This window comes from Xyrauchen texanus, chromosome 26 (assembly GCF_025860055.1).
Source record: "Xyrauchen texanus isolate HMW12.3.18 chromosome 26, RBS_HiC_50CHRs, whole genome shotgun sequence".
Lineage (NCBI taxonomy): Eukaryota > Metazoa > Chordata > Actinopteri > Cypriniformes > Catostomidae > Xyrauchen > Xyrauchen texanus.
This window is the reverse complement of record NC_068301.1, coordinates 16,565,841-16,584,824: the sequence shown is the minus strand read 5'-3', so window position 1 is coordinate 16,584,824 and position 18,984 is coordinate 16,565,841. Positions and strand designations below refer to the sequence as shown.

Genomic DNA, 18,984 nt, shown 5'->3' with positions numbered 1-18,984 from the left:
ACAGCCACAGGTAAATGGGCGTATCAAAAGTAGGCAATTCAAGAAAGTCTGATTTATTAATCCCGTTATATATTTTGTCATGATTATACAGATTTGCTTCTCGTTTTAGAGTCTTCCTTTGATTTATAGTGCCATATTTTGCCAGATGATGACGCCAAATTCCTTTTTTATTTTTTCTATTTATTTATTTATTTATTTATTTTTATTTATTGTAAAAAATTTCAAGTGACGTCTAGTCCACAAAAATTGAATTACATTTTATTTTCTGAGGGATAGTCGTTGCTATGGAATTTTACGAAGAGGATACACAAGAAACAGCTGCGCGTGAACGGCAGTTTAAAACTGCGCGAGGAAGATTTTACCAACCGACTTCTCAGTTTGCCGCATAAAAACTGCTATATTTTATCGATATATTCATTTAATACAGTACTGACGTCGCAATGAGTATGATACATGGTGGGTTATAGTTTTGTTTGTTCGTTTTTGTTTAGTTTTTTGTGTAAAGTTGTTGATTAAGCAAGCGAGTTGATTTTCCGAATATTGCAGCTTGCTAAATATTGTTGTTATTGTTATTCACTTTAGAGTCATCTTTTAACATGGAGGACATTTTAAATACACCTAAAAGTCAAGGTATGACTAATGATTCATTGACAAGTTATTTATTTTGTATTATTACATCTCAGAATGAAAATAACACAGCACCTGTGCTACTAAAACAGGATAGTTCACCCAAATATGAAAATTCTCTCATCATTTACTCACCCTCATGCCATCCCAGATGTATATGACTTTCTTTCTTCTAAAGAACACAAAGAAGATTTTTAGAAGAATATCTCGGCTCTGTAGGTCCATACAATGCAAGTGCATGGTGGCCAGAACATTGATGGTCCAAAAAAGCAGCATAAAATTAAATCATAAGACTTCGGAGGTTAAAACGATGTCTTCAGAAGTGATATGATACAGTAAGTGTGGCTGAGAAAAAGAGCAATATTTAAATATTTGTTTTTATTTTAAATTCTTCTCCCTGCCCAGTAAAAGAAAAAAAGATGAAAGTGGAGATTTTTAGTAAAAAAAGGACCTAAATATTGATCTCCTCCTCACCCACACCTGTCATTTCACTTCTGAAGACATTGATTTAACCATTAGATCCATGTGGATTACTTCTATGCTGCCTTTTTCTGATTTTTGGACCTTCAAAGTTTTTGACAACATTCACTTGCATTGTATGGACCTACAGAGCTGAGATGTTCTTCTAAAAATCTTCTTTGTGTTCAGCAGAGGGAAGAAAGTCAAACACATCTGGGATGGGACGAGGGTGAGTAAATGATGAGACCATTTTAATTTTTGGGTGAAATATCCCTTTAATTACTTCAGTTCATTCTCATAACTTTCATTATATTCCAATACATTAAGTGACCCAAATATAAAACCATATCTTTGCTTTCTGCCCAGTCAAGCTACAGTACATCCTTTCTTAATTCACATTTTGTCTCTTTTATAGTTAGGCGAACAGAACCAAAACCAGATGAGCTGTTCATCAAACTCAGGAAGTTGCAACAAGGTGAATTTGTCCATTCCAGATTGCTCCACATAAATGGCTTGGCCTATGTGCTGCTGCTTTATAAATTGTAAATCAGTACTTTTACAAAATCTGAAATTAACACACATATATTGATTACAGCCAAGAAAGACATTGAAGATGAGCTAATGGAAACCATGCTCCTCCAAAGTACCAGGATGGAGGAGGAGGATGCCTGTAAGTATTACTGACCCTGAAATACTGAATGAGTGTGAATTGTGTCATCATGCACTACCATTTGTGAGTTTACAAGTAAGATTAAGACTGTAAAGACCATGGTACTCTTGTTGTTACAGTAACTGCTGAAGCCTTACATTTGGAGGGAATACTGAATGAAAAGGAAGGTGCACAATTCCAAAACCAAAATCTGACAATCATACACATTTGCATACAAATAACAATGTACAGTAACCTAACTTGTTAACATACTAAAAGACTGCTCATCACCATGTATGAAATCACCCATTAATTGCATTTATTTTGGTTAAAATAAAAGGCTAGATGTTTTATTCAGATGTATAGTGTTAACACATTTACTCTTGTTATATAGAGATAAATAGATCTCTGCAGCTCAAATGTGAGGACCTTAAGCAAAAGGCACAAAGGTAAGCATTAGGGATGTGAACAAGTAATCAATGAATTTAGTACCTTTTGGGACTAAAAACGAAATGTTTTTCATTTCGGTTAGTTCTGAGCAGAAATTTGTTGTTGTTTTATTTTTTTTTTGCCTCTTCCTTTCCAATTGGTAACCAGTTAGAATGAAATAAAAGAGTGGCTTATAAAAATGTTTTTAAAATGACAGTACTCTGTGCTAAGGATGGGTCATATACCAGTTGCAGTGTTGCCAGATCTCTCAGGAGAAACATGCAACCTGTTCTGAAAAAACAAAAACCCTTTGGTTTCATGAAAAAAATTATTGACCATTTGAAAATGTTTAAAAATAATGTTTTCACTTTGGAACAATTGCAACGGATTTTCTTCCCGTTTTGGCTGCTGCTGTTAGGGGTTGTCACAGTGGACCATCAGTGATCTGCATATTTGACTTGGCACAGGTTGCCCTTCCTGACGCAACCCCCAGCGGCTGGGGGACACTCACTCACACCTACGGGGCAATTTAGAGTCTCCAATTTACTTAACCTGCATGTTTTTGGACCTTCTTGCTGTGAGGAGACTGCTAACCACTGAGCCACCATGTGGCCCTCAATGGTTTCAGATATGATTTGCAAAAGATTTAGTTTCTTTTTGTTCTTTGAACTGTTTATTCCCTGGTTAAATATACAATTTGAATTTTGCAGATTTTCCTTTGCTAATTGGCCTGCCAGCAACACTGAGTAACATTGCACCTTCTCTCTGTAAAGCTCTCAACAAATCTTGCAGTTACAATTGAGTCATCGCATTGAAAATTGTAATGAAATGAAATTATCAATAAAATGCTTATTGTTTAGTTTTTTCACATATATATTTAATAGGCTATTTTATGTTTAAATTACATTTTATTTTACGATTAACCGATTACTCGTTCTTAATGGGTTTCCACACTCAACTAAAAAATTGCTCAATTATGCCCATCCCTTAGTATATTTGAAGATATCAAATCAGTCACATTGGCTAATGTGTTTATTTAGGTTTGCTCTGAATCTCTTTATGTTTTGTGAATGTTGCTCGAATGAGAATCAGAACATGTGTCACCTATACATGATTGAGCTTTGTTCTCAAGTCAGATACACAGGGTGTGTATTCTGTCTCGATATCTTACACAAGGAATGTTTAAATATAATTTGGTTGATAAAGCAGTATTTTGTTGTCATTTTTACTAAGTACTGTTAACACAGCGATGTGTGATTGTGAGTACATTTTACAACAGAAATATCCTACTGAAAGAGACGTGTGGAAGCATCAATTAAATGTCTCATTCTGGGTGTCATAATATTATTTGATTCAAAGTCTAACTTGTAACAATGTACTGTAGGCAGCTTGAGCAGAACCATCAGAAAGAGGAACTGATGAAACAGTACTGCTGTCAGATCGAGGAAACCAAACTAAAACACAGAAAGATTCGGTATGATTCATTATTTTAACACAGAACAAAGGTAGCAAACCATTAGCATCTTATTTTCTTTTCTGATATCAGAAATATATATATATATATATATATATATATATATATATATATATATTTTTTTTTTTTTTTTAATTAATACATCAGCATGCACAGGTATCATTAGAACAAAAGAACATGTGTATGAACATGAGTGCATTTTATTTGATATTAAAGACTGATTTTGAAATGTGTCATATCATGAGATAAATTATAAATCCAGACAACTCTTTTCAGGATGAAGTTTCAGAATCAGCTTCTGCAGTTGATGGAGCAGCACAAAAGCCTGTCCACTGTCTTTGTAAGTGACCTTCAAACGAAGGGGATGAATGTTAAAAGTAAACAGCATACTTTGTTATAGATCAACTGTGTCTTCATCCCTCTCTAGAGTAGCATTTGAGAATAGTCTCTTTCTCTCTTTTGACTCTTAATTGTAGACTCCACAGAGACTACCAGCAGAGATAGAGTCTGCAGTGTACACCACTGAGCAGTTGCTAAATACTGGTATGTTCATTTTGTTTAATCTCTTACAATGTCATAGCCCTATACAATATGATAATTGTGTGAATGCATGTTTAGAGTGACATTTTAGATACCTCATTGCTTTATTCAGACATTCAGGCCAAATTTGTAATTTTCCCAAAAACGAATTTGTTCAGTTATTCAGATCTTCAGCATTGTAGGGCTTGATGACTTTCAACAGTGGAATTGTACTGGGACATAACCTAGTACCTAGTACTACATCATCCTCCAAGTAATCTGATATGTTACTGTTTGTGTGTATAACTGTACAGAGCAACAGAAGCTGGAGCAGTTGACCAAGCTGCTGGGCGGGTTAAGCCACAACCAAACTGGAGAGATGCAAATGGATACCGGTGATTAAAGCATCATGAATATCTTACACACATTTTGCATACTTGAATTGTGTGATGATCGGTTCTTATCTCTTTCAACAAATACCAATTTTATGCAGCTTTACCGAAGTTAATTAGAAGAGCACCTCAAATATTCTTTTCTATCCTATTGTTTCTTGTTTAACTTTTACCAACTGATGTTTCGATGTTGCCAATATAAAAATTTATGAATATTGTTATAAATTACAATGAAATCATACCCATACATGAAATAAAAAGGTTTCTAGACCATTTATTCAGAATTTATGACACAATAAAAATGTGTAAACATGTCTAGATCCTCCAAAGTTTGTATTTATAAACTGTAGTGATGACACATTTTATTTCTTAACAAGTGACTAGGAAGACTATCGAAGTCAAATTTAATCACTCTCTTTGATCAGATATACAGCATTAGATCAGCATCCAGTTTGCTTAAATCAGTCCTATGATACATCTAGTAGGGCACTCTGGGAATTTGTTGGTGTTCAGTAATACCATTATATCTGTTAATTAAATTTTGCATTGACAAAATACAGGGCAAAGCCCAGTCCTGAGAACATCTTTATCAAACCCAGATTTAACAGTTTCTCCTCCCAACACAGAGTAGCTAATGCAGAATGTCTAGACAGCATTATACCGTAATTTCTTGTTGAATTAAAACAAGAAAAATTACCCAGCCACGTGACCTTATTAACCACCTGGTATCAATCCACTTCCTTGACAACATACTGTTAAAGTAAAATAAATTTTCTATACATTCCTTGCATACTTTCCTGCTATTGACAGTTTCAGGTTGCAACCTGAAACAGTTCTGACAGTTTCAGGTTGCACATTTTCTGTGTTCTTTACCTTCAATTCTTGAAGTGATGTCTTCCAGCCATGTCTGGTTTCCTTTATGTTTGTGATCCATTGGCACAAGAGTCATATCAAAGCAGAATTTCAGCATGACGTGTCCTTGGGAGGGTGGAGGGGGGGGTGGGAGGGTTTTGGGTGGGGGTGGGGGTGGGGGGGGTGTTAATGAGGGTGTGTTTTAGGGCCTTCAGCGTGGCATATCTACGCTTCTGCCCAGACATGTTACTTTCCTTTACCAGAGTTGTAAATGGTGCCAAACAACAGTTCACATGTACACATGGGCCATGAAATGGTTTGAAAAGTTGTGAAAAGCTTCTCAAAGCTCAAAGCCTCCTTTGGCCCCATTTCTGTTTTTCTATTCTGCAGGGATGTTGTCCGATTATTATTATGAGGTATGCCCTGATGCCTTATATGGGCAGAGTGAATCCACTGTGGGCTCAGATTGGCACAGAGTGAGAATTATTCCTCTTGCTGTAGCAAGACTCCTCATATTTGAGGTTGTGCTTTTTTCGTGGTCTGGTTTTATGAGATCCATGAACCATTTATGTTACTAGTCATTTAGCAGACCCTTTATCTGAAGAAACATAATTGCTTCTCTGTGTCTTTTCAGCAGTATCGGCCATGTTTGGTACTGGGGACATTTTTTTGGGACATTTTCAGGTTCTTTACAGTTCTTTGTGAGGAACATTGGCCCCTTCCTCCATGTTTTTTTATCCCAGGTTATTCCCCATCTGTTGAGAGGTAGATGACAGATATATGAGTGAAACATGATCTTACCAATCTCCCATACTTTTACCCACCCCATCCCCAAAAATTGTAATGGAGATTCTGTGATGTACTTTTTTTTTTTTTTTTTCTACTGTATATTAATTTAATTAAAACATGAAATTCATTGAATATGACTGGAGATCCAGTAAATGTCCAGATAGTAAATTCTTAAAAAATTTTCAAACGTTACATTGTGATTGTGGGAACATGAATATGTCCAGTTATTTAGGGTTAATAACATTATAAGGATGTTCCATTAACGTTTTATTTACTACATTTGTTCCAAACCTTTAAATAATGTTAGCCAAAGTTGTTTGAATGTTCCCTGTTAGGTGGGGAGTCAGTGGCAAACAAAGTGATAATTAAATGGCACAGAATGTGCTTGAAATTTATATGAAATGGGATTTGTAAATTCTAGGTATAGTTTGTGCATCAAACTACAAAATAAAGTTAAGGGAAATAATAAATAAATAAAGGGAAATTGTATTACAATAAATATAATTAAACATCATCGTCTACATCCATCTACTTTGACTAGAATTGTTATATTTCACAAGTCCAATATTAAAAGCTCACTGAAAATATTATAAAAGGATCTTATGTGATTGATCTAATAGGACTTTGCTCTGCCTTCTCTACATTTCCCTGTTCCAAGCAACACTCTTCTTGGCTACGAAAGAGTACCTCGAAGCGACTGTATACTTTCTTCTCCTTGCGCATGCTCTCTATTCTCTTCAGCAGATCGTCCCTCTCCTGTGGGTTGACTGGAGTTCGACTGAACCGGTTATGGCTTTGATACCGGAGGGTATCTTCCTTGTCCTCTTTGCCTATCCCAGACTCTTCAGCCTGCTTAACCAGTTCCTGTCTATTCTTCTGGCTATTTGCAGAGATTTGCTCAAGGATCACTTTGGTATCGTCCCTGAGGTTGCTGCTGAACAGCACATTCGAGGTAGAGGACTGATAGCGTGATTGGGTTGATTTACTATTGGGTTTTTTGCTCTCTACTGTTGTTGACGATGATATGGATTCTGAATGTGCCCCTTTGTCTGACGGTTCCTCTTGTACCTCAGGTACAGTTTTCATTGACTTGTCCTCTGAAGATCCTGACACACCTGAACTCTTTTTTTCTCCCTTTGGCCCAAGTAAACCCTTCAATCTCTGTGTTTGTTTCTTGAGAAAGTCAAGGGCTTTTGTATCTTTGCCTTCAGACCCCACAAGGTTCATGGATGCATTGGAGCCCTGTCGGGTGAGGCTCAGACTTTCTTTGGACTCTGTGCGTGATATGCCTGATGAGCTGTGGCTGCGAGACTTCTTTAGCTCACTTTTTTCAGCATCTGTTGCATCTGTGAGAATCTCCTCACCGCATGAGATCCGTCGAGTTTGAGAGCCCTTGGAAGGTTTGAATGTGTCTTTTTTGAAGAAATGTGCTGAGGAGAAAGGCTTAAGAGACTTAGTAACGTTTAGTTCCTTAGCTGGCTCTTTTTTTGCTGCATCAGATGTCTTCTCAGTTAGAGGTTTGCTGTTTGTGCATGGCCTGTCAACACAGACCTCAAAAGGTTTTGGTTTTGCTGGGATCAATGGGTGTGCTGCAGAGGGATCAGTTTGTGCAATGGATGGGACTTGTATCTTGGCAGTGGACTCCTCTGAAATAATTGACACATTTAGAACTTGGGTTGGTGTATTAGAGAGGTCTGTCTTCACCATGGATGGTTCTTGGTTTTTAGGAACTACATCTAATAGTAATTTTGACTTTCTATTTGCCGCTATTTCTTTGAAGTACTGAAGTCGGCTTGCTGGATCATTCATGTTTAGGAAAGATTGTGCTTGCTGAGATGTGACTTTAGTTTGGTGCTCAGGTACAGTATATTCAGGTTTCTCTTTTTCTTTGACACGCCCCTCTTTATTGTTTGTGGTGTCTTGGATTGTTGTCAGATCTACTGTTGAAGAGTTAATGCCATCTTTTTCATCTGCTTTTTTATGCTTACTCCAGTCAAATGGCTCTCTTGACAGTGATTTCCTCTTCTCCAGAATCTCTGCTACAATGGACGAGTAACGAATAGGCTCTGTCTCCTCTTTCTCCTCTTGCAACTCCCCACCAGACTTAGCCTGTAATGAGCTGTGTTGCTCCTGCTTGGAGGAGCTGAAGATTAATGAAGAGCGTAGTCTTGAGCTCCTTTGCAGCATTGGGTTAATTCGAGTTCGGAAAGACTCATGTTTGGTAATGCTTATCTCCTTTGGTTCTTTAAACTCCACCTCTTTTTCATTATCTGTCGATGATGCTAGTGATGAAGATGAAATTGCTGGTTTCAAAGTGTCAGTACCTGTGGGCCCCAGATCAGAGCTAATATCCTTTACTTGATTCCTCTCTTGTAAAATTGGTTTACTGAAGCGTGGCCACAAGTCAAGGTTTGGCTTAGATGGGATATGTGGAGGTTCTCTTGTGTTGAAATGAGAGCCTGGTCCCTCTGGGTAATAAAGTCTGCTGCCAGGTTGTTGCTGTGGCTCATCAAAGGCATCTGGACCCATGGGTTGATGCAGGCCCTCCTCCCCTCCATCTTCGTAGGCACTGAGGTAAGAGTTGATTCTCCAGCTCCTTAATCCCTGCTTCGCACTGGGGTCCTGGGATTGCCTTGTCTGCTCTCCAGTAGGGAATATCTGCTTGTGCTCTGGAGGATGTGGCTGCGATGGCGAACTCTGACAGGCATATGCATGGCCCACCGAAGGCCTCTTGTGGCATTGCGGGCCATAGCGGCCCCCTCCAGAATGATGCTGTTTTTCTGAACCGGGTCTGAGGTCATCAGATGATAACACATTAAGGTTTCCTGGTGCTTCGAGTTCAGTAGCATATGCAGAATTAGAGTACTGATCTGTCTGATTCAATCCGTAGTTTAGGCGATCATAGCGTCCATGCTCTGGATCAGGTCCAATACCTTCACTTTGATAGTAATGTTGTTCTCTCTGGTATTGTGATTCCATCTCCTCCAAATTGTTCATTACACGATGCTTCATATACTGCCGGGAGGACGAGTAGGTCTCATGTGTGCCCTCAGCATAACTATGCCTCTTATATGCATTCATTTCCATCTGCTTGGAAGCTAACATTGAGCGGCCTTGATCCAAGAATGACTGTTGCATTTTGAACTGCTGTGATGCATATTTTGTGACCTGCATAGCACCTGCACCTGGTTCAAGAGTATGGCGAAATGGGTCATCCCTTCGAAAAGGCAGTCTAGATTCAACACGATCTCCAAATTGGTAAGCAGTAAGTTCAGGCTGGCGAAGAAATCCTCTGGGATTCCTCAGTGACTGAGTCCTTTTTAAGCCAAACTGGTTGCCAAGGTAACTACTTGTATTATCATGTGGCATGGGCACAAGGGCATTTTCAACAATAAGCGGCTGAGACTGAGCAAACAAAATACGAAACTCCTCATCAAAAGTGGCAACTAGTTCTCCAAGGAACAAGTGGGCAATGCAGCGGTGGATCTTCTCAAAAGACCACATAAAGCTGAAGAAAGAGAGAAATAAAAGTTGACAATGTCATCACTGTCACTTCAAAGTGGGCATGCATTTACAATACATTCTCTTGTGTTTGACTGAGTTTAGTTCTTATCTGCATTCAAATATCACTGAGCTCACCTATAGTTTCCACTGAGCACTGCTCTGCAGTCTGTCAGAAGAAAACGGTCCATCACTTGACCTTTAAATGACTTCCCTGTGCGGCAGAAATAGGTAACGCCCGCCACTGTCCGTACCCGCATCATCTGTAATCATTGAAGTCACCATAAGAAGTATAATGAGCCTGTGGTTTCTAAATATTCATCAATTATTTAAATCTACAACCCAAGGGTATATCATTGTACTATTGTGCATGGCACTTAACTCCAGGGAGCTGTTTACTGTAGAATTTAAAAAAAACTATTTAATCTTACATGGATCATATCCAGGTTAACTTTGCAGCATGTCACCATGGAAACAAAATGATGGGCATTGTGTTCATCTAGCAGAATATAGACAGGCACATGACGTGCTGCAGCATCCAAAAGATCAGAAAATATATCAACATCTGTGAAAATATCCATCACCACTGCAATGACCTGTTCGAAAAAGTAAATCAAAATGTAAAATAGCACTAAGGAAACACTTCAGGCTGTGCATCGAGTTATTTGGAGAGTAGCCAATTAAAACTAACCAAATTACAAATCATAGCCTTTTCATCACAAACCAGCTGAACTTGTCTAATGATTTAACACAACATATGAATTATCCACGTTTTTTTAAGACATTCACAGTGTGTACATTTTACATTATTTTCTTAATTTCAACCTGACTTTAAATTTCAGATGAGTACCAACCTGATTAGCATTTTTGATGAGTCTCCGGGCCTGCTCCTTAATGCTGGGCATTTCAGGGTCAGATGGGTTTACCAACATTGTGACTTCTGTGGGCCCTACAAAACAGTGCTGCTGTAGAGGCCAGCCAAGGTCTAGTCCTGGTGCATCCAAATCAGAGTGCAGTGGCCAGTAGGTGTCAGAAGACCCATCCTGATCTATTTCATGATAGGGCAGTTCTGGTACATTTCCAGCACTCTGAGGTGAATGTACTGTGCGTTTAATATGCTCAATCTCTGGCCTTGACAAGAATTCAACTACATTAGCATTTTGTAAGAAACTGTAATAGCCCTCAAGGTCTTCCTCCACCAGGGCATCAATAGCCATGCGGTACTCTTCCCGGTAATGGGGGCGCAAGTAATTTTGATCCAGAGGGTTGTCTCCCACTGAAGAACTCTGGGACCGATGGGCCATTATGGAGCAGGGAAAACAACCTAATAAACAAATATTTTCAATAAATGTAAATCTAACATAGCATCTAGAAATTTCATTTGAATGATATATATAAAAAAAAATAATAATTAATTGTAATTGAGTGCAACAGTTCCTGCCTCCTTTTTTAGCTGTCTTCGTTCATGAAATATTTTTCCCTGTCAATCTTTCCACAGGGATTGTGGCACGAGACACCCACACAGACAAATGTGTGCCCTGAACTCCACCAGCCATCTCATTTACAATCACCTCTCTGTAACTGCAGAAATTTATTTATTGTTTTTTCACTTTCCTGAGAATGTTTACTTATTCCAGGTAACTATTTGCCTTTAGCCAATTAAACAACACCTAAACCTTTTACAACTGCAGTTTAAAATCGAAGATTACACTCCCTTGTCATTTATTTATGTTTTTGTTTGGTTTTCAAATTATTTAGCCTATTATTGTTGTTGTAGTAGTAGTTATATATATATATATATATAAAAAAAAAATATGGTATGTCATTATTATTGTAATAGAACATTTTTGCTATTTTTAATTTTTTTTTAATTTTTGTTCTGTAAAATAAAGATGAAATATAAAAAATTATTATATTTATTAAAATATTGGTTCTGCATATCGGTTATCGTATATGTAAACATACAAATAATCGGTATAGTATCGGTTTAAAAAAATAAAATAAAATATCTGTCGATCTCTAGTTCTAAGCCATGAACCATATCAACCAGGGGCCTCGTGTATAAAACTTGCCATAGATTTTATCTTAAAGTGTGCATATGCAGAAAAGTCGGATTTTGCATATGCACAAAAGTTTTCAGATTTATAAAACTGTACAAATGCCAGAACCTGCACAAAATTCTCTTATAAATCCCAGTTAGCGGAAGATTGTGCATACATGCAAAAGCTTCATTCTCCACACCGACTCCTTTCCAAAATAACCATATATGGAGCTTACAATGCCCGTTTTTACTATAATAACCTCATCTGTATATTATTACCATATGCATATTTCCATCCAGACATGTGATACTACAGCGTTTACCAGTAAAAGAAACTATAGATGAAAATACACACTTGCTGATAAAAAAAATTATTCTTGTTTTAGTATCAAAATATGGAAACATCCTTTAAACAAGATTAATTTGCCTGAGAATCATAACTATAGGCTATATTAAGACTTTTTTTTACAGAGAGTATATCTTATATTATTTGTCTTTGTTTGCTGCATTTCTCTGATTGGGGAATTTTCACCTCTGGATCATGGGTATTGAAGTTCTACACAAGGCATTCCACTATTAAATGTAATTTTTAAAATATAAATAAACGTTGAAATAACGTGCACTGATGGCTTATACCAGAAGCTTATACCATCGATTACCAACCTCAGAGCTCATGGTCTGTCTTTAAAAGTTTATAAGTTATCATTAATATTCAATTCCCCTATGGAAAAAATATATTGAATTTTTAGCACTTTCAGAACCAGACTGTTGCACCAAATTTTCACTGAATTAATCCTTGAAAAAAAGTTTTATATTTTTAGTACAAACAGGTTTGTAGTGTAGCTACAGTATGTTAAGGTGCAGGGACTTTTGTTTTTGATACACTAGTGGTTTTCAACCCTGTTCCTGGAAGCCCCCCAACACTACACATTTTGGATATCTCCCTAATCAAACACACCTGATTCAACTCATTAGTAGAGACTACAACCCGAATTGGGTGTGTCAGATAAGGGAGATATACAAGATATGCAGTGTTGGGAGGCCTCCAGGAACATGGTTGGGGACCACTGCCCGGCAAATACATAAATGATTAAACTTCTGATTTTAACAAAAATAAAAATAACACTGTGTTTGGACCCATGTTAAAATTGTGTACCATATATACTATGTTACTGAAGCAATCAGGAAGGAAAACAAAACATGCATGCCAAGGCAAAATATGTCTGACATTTGCATATGACATGTTCCACAAACAAATAAGTAAAATCAGGAATCAGACAAATGACTCCAAGTTTATCACAAAATGTTGATTTAACAAAATAAATGTTTGCTGATCAACAGCAAATTCTTCAGCATTTTATACCATCCAAATTCAGTTGCTTAACCTCTACTGTAGTGTTGCATCTTGGCATGGTTTTGATTCACGCGCTGAAAAACTAGGAACTGTTTGATTCAATGTGAAAATATGGAATTCCTATACATTCTGTGATCTCCCAGACAATTACCCCTCAGCAAGGTTAGGATCCATGAATCTAGCATGACATACAAAGCTTGTGAACACTTTTAAGTACATTTGTTTGTATTTTAGACATCACCATAGAAACAGTTGCAGCCATTTGGTGGATGACTCATTGCGGGCAAGAGGGGAAGAGAAGAGACACCAACAGAAAGAGAAAATTTAAACTGAATCAAAGAAGGGAGTGTTATGCTGATGTTCTTGTCAAAGAAACTCCATGAGCTCAAACTCAGAAAGTTGGAATTAGACTTTGAGCAGGTCATAAAATGACAAAAAGACATGTTGTGGCTGATTCGTTGCATGTTGATAATATTGTGATAGTAAACTCACCATCTGTACAAAAGATAGTTCAGAAGACTATTTTAAGATTCTCAAAACTTGAGGGAAAAAAGTGGCAAGGAGAATTTTATCTGATTGCATCTAACAAAAGACTAAAGAAAATGCTATTAACGAATGTCTACGTGGCATTTATATGCTCTGTCTATGTATAGTCTTGATTATTATCATAATTCAATTTTGCTAACTAATCTGAAGCCAATGCAGTCAGCATATTTCCTAATAAAGGTGACACCCAGACCAGTAAATCTTGTTGGTGGCTATTCAAGTTCACCAGACATTGCATTGCTTCAATTTAAATGTCTCTGTTTATTAAGACTGAACTTGTTTATTAAAATCTTTGGGGCTGTGAAAATGTTATATTCATATATCAATTGTCATTTAGCCATGATGAATTAGTTTCACAGCTGGTTAACAAAGGGGATGCTGCATATTTTATTTAATAAAATAATTAATCAGGGGCATTTCCACATGGTAATTAGTCATAAATATTTTGTAATTAATGATCAGTTCTATTGATCCAGTGTTGGAACATTGGAGGATATGACTCTGCACTGCAAATACAGTACTTTATGAGAAGTTATGTGTTCACACACATTCTGCACAGACACTCATGCCTGACATTCTTGCACTCAAAACAGAACTGGGAATTACCTAGGCTAAAGATGCTTCAAATTCCTGGGATATCATTAACAATAGGCACAAACACTGATACATAACAGGTATTTTTCAGTGGTCTAGTTTAGCCAAGGGGTAGATTTGGCTTGAACATTGAGCGAGTTGCAGCGTGAAGCATTACCCATGTTTCCATTGATCATGGTATAAATAATAGGGGGGTTGTAGCTGCTTGTTTTTATTATTGGGGGTAATTTGTAAAGTACAATTGAGTAAAGAAGAATGGCTTAAACTTAACAGTCTCCAAATTCTCCAGAGGTAACACTAATCAGCATAAGTTTAAAGAACTTGTGTATTTGAGTAATGATTCCAAAATGTGACATTTTAAGTAATGTTTAATTAGAACCACTTAAATGTTTTTATTAATGAAACTTTAGGATTTAGAGAGTAACAGTAACTTAATTAAAACTAGTACGAATAGTACAAACTTAAGATTAAGTTGAGTGGGGCCTGGGTAGTTCAGCGAGTATTGACTGTGACTACCACCCCTGGAGTCACGAGTTCGAATCCAGAGTGAGCTGAGTGACTCAAGCCTGGTCTCCTAAGCAACCAAATTGGCCCAGTTGCTAGGGAGGGTACAGTCACATGGGGTAACCTCCTCATGGTCGTGATTAAGTGGTTCTCGCTCTCAATGGGGCACGTAGTAAATTGTATGTGGATCGCAGAGAGTAGCATGAGCCTCCACATGCTTGCAGTCTCCGCAGTGTCATGCACAACGAGCCGCATAATAAGATGTTCAGATTGACTGTCTCAGAAGCGGAGGCAACTGAGACGTGTCCTCTGCCACCCGGACTGAGGTAACCACGCCACCACGAGGACCTACTAAGTAGCTGGAACTGGAGATACATTTACAAAATATTAAAATGAAAAATTAAGTTGAGTAAATATATATATTTTTTATAATATGAAATTACTGTTAGTATTTTTCAAAATTACTAAATGCATTACGGATTATAAACTAACAATGAACTTTTTTCCCCCCTGCATTTATTAAACTTACATTTTAATTTCTGAATATACAATTGTTAGTTCATTTTAGTTAATAATACATTTACTAATATTAACATATACAAGTTTTCATTGTATAAATACATTAGCATGTGTTGAAATGAACATTAACCAAGATAAATAAGTACTGTGAATGTATTGTTCATGATAACTAATGTTGTTAACTAATGCTAATGAGCCTTATTTTAAAGTGTTAGGCCGACGTTCAAATGATTTCCTTGATAATAATCACAGTGTGGCATCTTTTCTTGAATGTTTCTGTAATGTTTCCCAGAGTTGTCATTTTTATGTTACAAATAATCCCTGTGTTCAATTTGTTGGATGTAAAGATCATATACATTTTCAGAGATTTTAATCTCATGCAAACATGTAAATCATTTTAGACATCTTTCCCAAACTATTTCTTCCCTAAACATGTACAAGAATTACTTTAAGTCGCCTATAACTTTGTTATATGAGTTACCTGAAATAATGGATTAATGGAAACTCTTAAGAATACTTGATAACAGAAATCTCTGAATATAACGTTACACTAGCTCAACAGATTAACAGATAACAAAATTATTTTGGACATTTCTTTAGCAATAAGATTTAGTTTGTCAGTTCATTGTGTGTTTACCTGGGCCTCACCCATCAAGAATCAGTTTAAGAATCAGAGTACAGAGAAGATTTACACTGATTGATAATTTCATATTTGGAGTTAAGCAATGCTTTAAGACCAACAGACTATTCATTCAATGAAGTCTGGTGGTACTATAAGAAGTGGACATCCCAAACCAATCCCTAACCAAAGTCCTACCCAATAACAAATGAACAGAATTATGTGCACCAACAATCACTTACACTTCAAAGATCAATCGCAGTCTAAAACTTAAATCTTTTGATAAAATTTGATAAAAAGTTTCTATAACTTTTCATGAGTCCATTGAAAATCATGACCACACTGTTTAGTTTACACTATGTCTTAAATTCTCCAGTCTCGCCACAAAGCTGTCTAATCTATGCACCATCCTTTCCCAAATGACAGGTTGTATACTTTTCAATTGTTGGTAACTCTTTACAATAAGGTACCATTGTTAACATTAGTTAACATGATCTAACAATGAAAAACCTTTTACAGCATTTATTAAACTTGGTTAATGTTAATTTAACTTTAAAATTAAAAGCATCATGTTAAGATTAGTTAATGCATGAACTATCAATGAACAATTGTATTTGTATTGACTAACATTAACAAATATTAATAAATGCTGTGAAAATGTATTGTTCATTGTTAGTTCATGATTCCTAATGCATTAACTAATGTTAACAAATGGAACTTTACTGTAAAGTTATTGTTGATGTTAGTCAAATGTACTCTTAAATAGGTGTTGTCAGTAGGCTATACGAGCTAAATTCTGTATTAAATTAAAGCGCAAACAACGTTTAACAATGATAATGGCAGTTCAGACCTAAAAAAAAATAGACCTAGCGCAACAGAGCAAAATACTGATGTCTCGATACGCTGTTTTTAATTCAATAACGCGGCGAGAGGTCAAAGCAGAAACACGTTCGGTGTGAACGGCCCGTTCGGTCACCATATATATATATATATTATAAATCTATCAACCATCAACTGCTCTTTCGTACTTTGTATCTTGTCTGTGTGTATTGGAGTTGAGACCCTTAAAAGTCCTTACCTTAATGTGAAAACAAGTTAGTATTCGCCGGTGAAGAAGCTTTTTTGTCAATAAAAAGTCGGCAATATTCAACCCCTCTTCAGCGAACGCATTCGCGGTACATTCCTTGTGTCGGTGGAACCCCACCCTTAATGCTTATTCAGCTTGAAGGCGAAAAGCAGCCCTGGCTAGACCTGTTCGCTTTCGGCCGAGTCCTGCCCGCCCGCCCGAACGTCTATGTGCCGTTAAGATAACAACACATCGCTCGGTTCGCGAACGGCTCAACCTCTTTGAATTTCAATTGTGTAACTCCTCCCAACTATCACTGGCGTCACCGCTCACCTTCAGAAGTCAAGTCCTATAAAAAACTTTAAACCACAAAGTTATAAAACCGCCTGAGATGTATAGAAGAAACTATTTCTGGAGCAGTCTTAGTTGTTAGAGTTAGAGTAAGTTTGCATAACTGCTAAAACATGCACAACTGTGCCCTGTAGGGTTTCACGATAGCACTCCATATCCCAGATTACCCCACTCTTCCTCTTTCAAAACAGACAGATGGTGGATTGTTACTCAGAAGACAAAGGCACACCCAGATCACACCGCTAAATATATTTATATAATAGTTTGAGTATATGGAATGAAACTCTGAATATATAGAATACAACTCTGAATATATGGAATGAAACTTGAATATATAGAATAAAACTGAATATATGGAATGAAACTTGAATATATAGAATAAAACTCTGAATATATGGAATGAAACTTGAATATATAGAATAAAACTCTGAATATATGGAATGAAACTTGAATATATAGAATAAAACTCTGAATATATGGAATGAAACTTGAATATATAGAATAAAACTCTGAATATATGGAATGAAACTTGAATATATAGAATAAAACTGAATATATGGAATGAAACTTGAATATATAGAATAAAACTCTGAATATATGGAATGAAACTTGAATATATAGAATAAAACTGAATATATGGAATGAAACTTGAATATATAGAATAAAACTCTGAATATATGGAATTAAACTTGAATATATAGAATAAAACTCTGAATATGTGGAATGAAACTTGAATATATAGAATAAAACTCTGAATATGTGGAATGAAACTTGAATATATAGAATAAAACTCTGAATATATGGAATGAAACTTGAATATATAAAATAAAACTCTGAATATATGGAATGAAACTTGAATATATAGAATAAAACTCTGAATATATGGAATGAAACTTGAATATATAGAATAAAACTCTGAATATATAGAATAAAACTGAATATATAATGAAACTCTGAATATATAGAATAAAACTCTGAATATATGGAATGAAACTTGAATATATAGAATAAAACTCTGAATATATAGAATAAAACTGAATATATAATGAAACTCTGAATATATAGAATAAAACTGAATATATGGAATGAAACTTGAATATATAGAAAAAAACTCTGAATATATGGAATGAAACTTGAATATATAGAAAAAAACCCTGAATATATGGAATGAAACTTGAATATATAGAAAAAAACTCTGAATATATGGAATGAAACTTGAATATATAGAAAAAAACTCTGAATATATGGAATGAAACTTGAATATATAGAATAAAACTCTGAATATATAGAATAAAACTGAATATATAATGAAACTCTGAATATATAGAATAAAACTGAATATATGGAATGAAACTTGAATATATAGAAAAAAACTCTGAATATATGGAATGAAACTTGAATATATAGAAAAAAACTCTGAATATATGGAATGAAACTTGAATATATAGAATAAAACTCTGAATATATGGAATGAAACTTGAATATATAAAATAAAACTCTGAATATATGGAATGAAACTTGAATATATAGAATAAAACTCTGAATATATGGAATGAAACTTGAATATATAGAATAAAACTCTGAATATATGGAATGAAACTTGAATATATAGAATAAAACTCTGAATATATGGAATGAAACTTGAATATATAGAATAAAACTCTGAATATATGGAATGAAACTTGAATATATAGAATAA

At 35.7% G+C, this 18,984-nt stretch overlaps 2 protein-coding genes across 2 annotated transcripts in view; both read right to left on the bottom strand.

Annotated features, from left to right (window-relative positions):
• LOC127619942 (G-protein coupled receptor 12-like) overlaps positions 1-5,548 on the bottom strand; it is a 40,990-nt gene extending 35,442 nt beyond the window's left edge. Inside the window, exon 1 of the mRNA XM_052092977.1 lies at positions 5,423-5,548. The gene's annotated coding sequence lies outside the window, so the exon portion shown is untranslated. The remainder of the gene's footprint in view (positions 1-5,422) is intronic.
• Positions 4,805-17,342, bottom strand: LOC127619941 (protein FAM83H-like). The gene is made up of 6 exons (XM_052092976.1): positions 16,947-17,342; positions 10,546-11,015; positions 10,123-10,287; positions 9,830-9,954; positions 6,878-9,698; positions 4,805-6,156 (listed from the first exon to the last, which is right to left on the bottom strand). Exons 2-6 carry the CDS (start codon positions 10,993-10,995, stop codon positions 6,136-6,138), a joined length of 3,582 nt encoding a protein of 1,193 aa, XP_051948936.1. The 5' UTR covers positions 10,996-11,015; positions 16,947-17,342; the 3' UTR covers positions 4,805-6,135.
• Positions 17,343-18,984: the final 1,642 nt, after the last annotated feature.

Coding starts and splice junctions, on each gene's coding strand:
- LOC127619941 (XM_052092976.1), bottom strand. CDS start 10,995: ATGGCCCATCGGTCCCAGAGTTCTTCAGTGGGAGACAACCCTCTGGAT. Junction 9,699..9,829: donor GTGCTCAGTGGAAACTATAG/GTGAGCTCAGTG, acceptor CTCTTTCTTCAG/CTTTATGTGGTCTTTTGAGA. Junction 6,157..6,877: donor AAGTATACAGTCGCTTCGAG/GTACTCTTTCGT, acceptor ACCTCTCAACAG/ATGGGGAATAACCTGGGATA.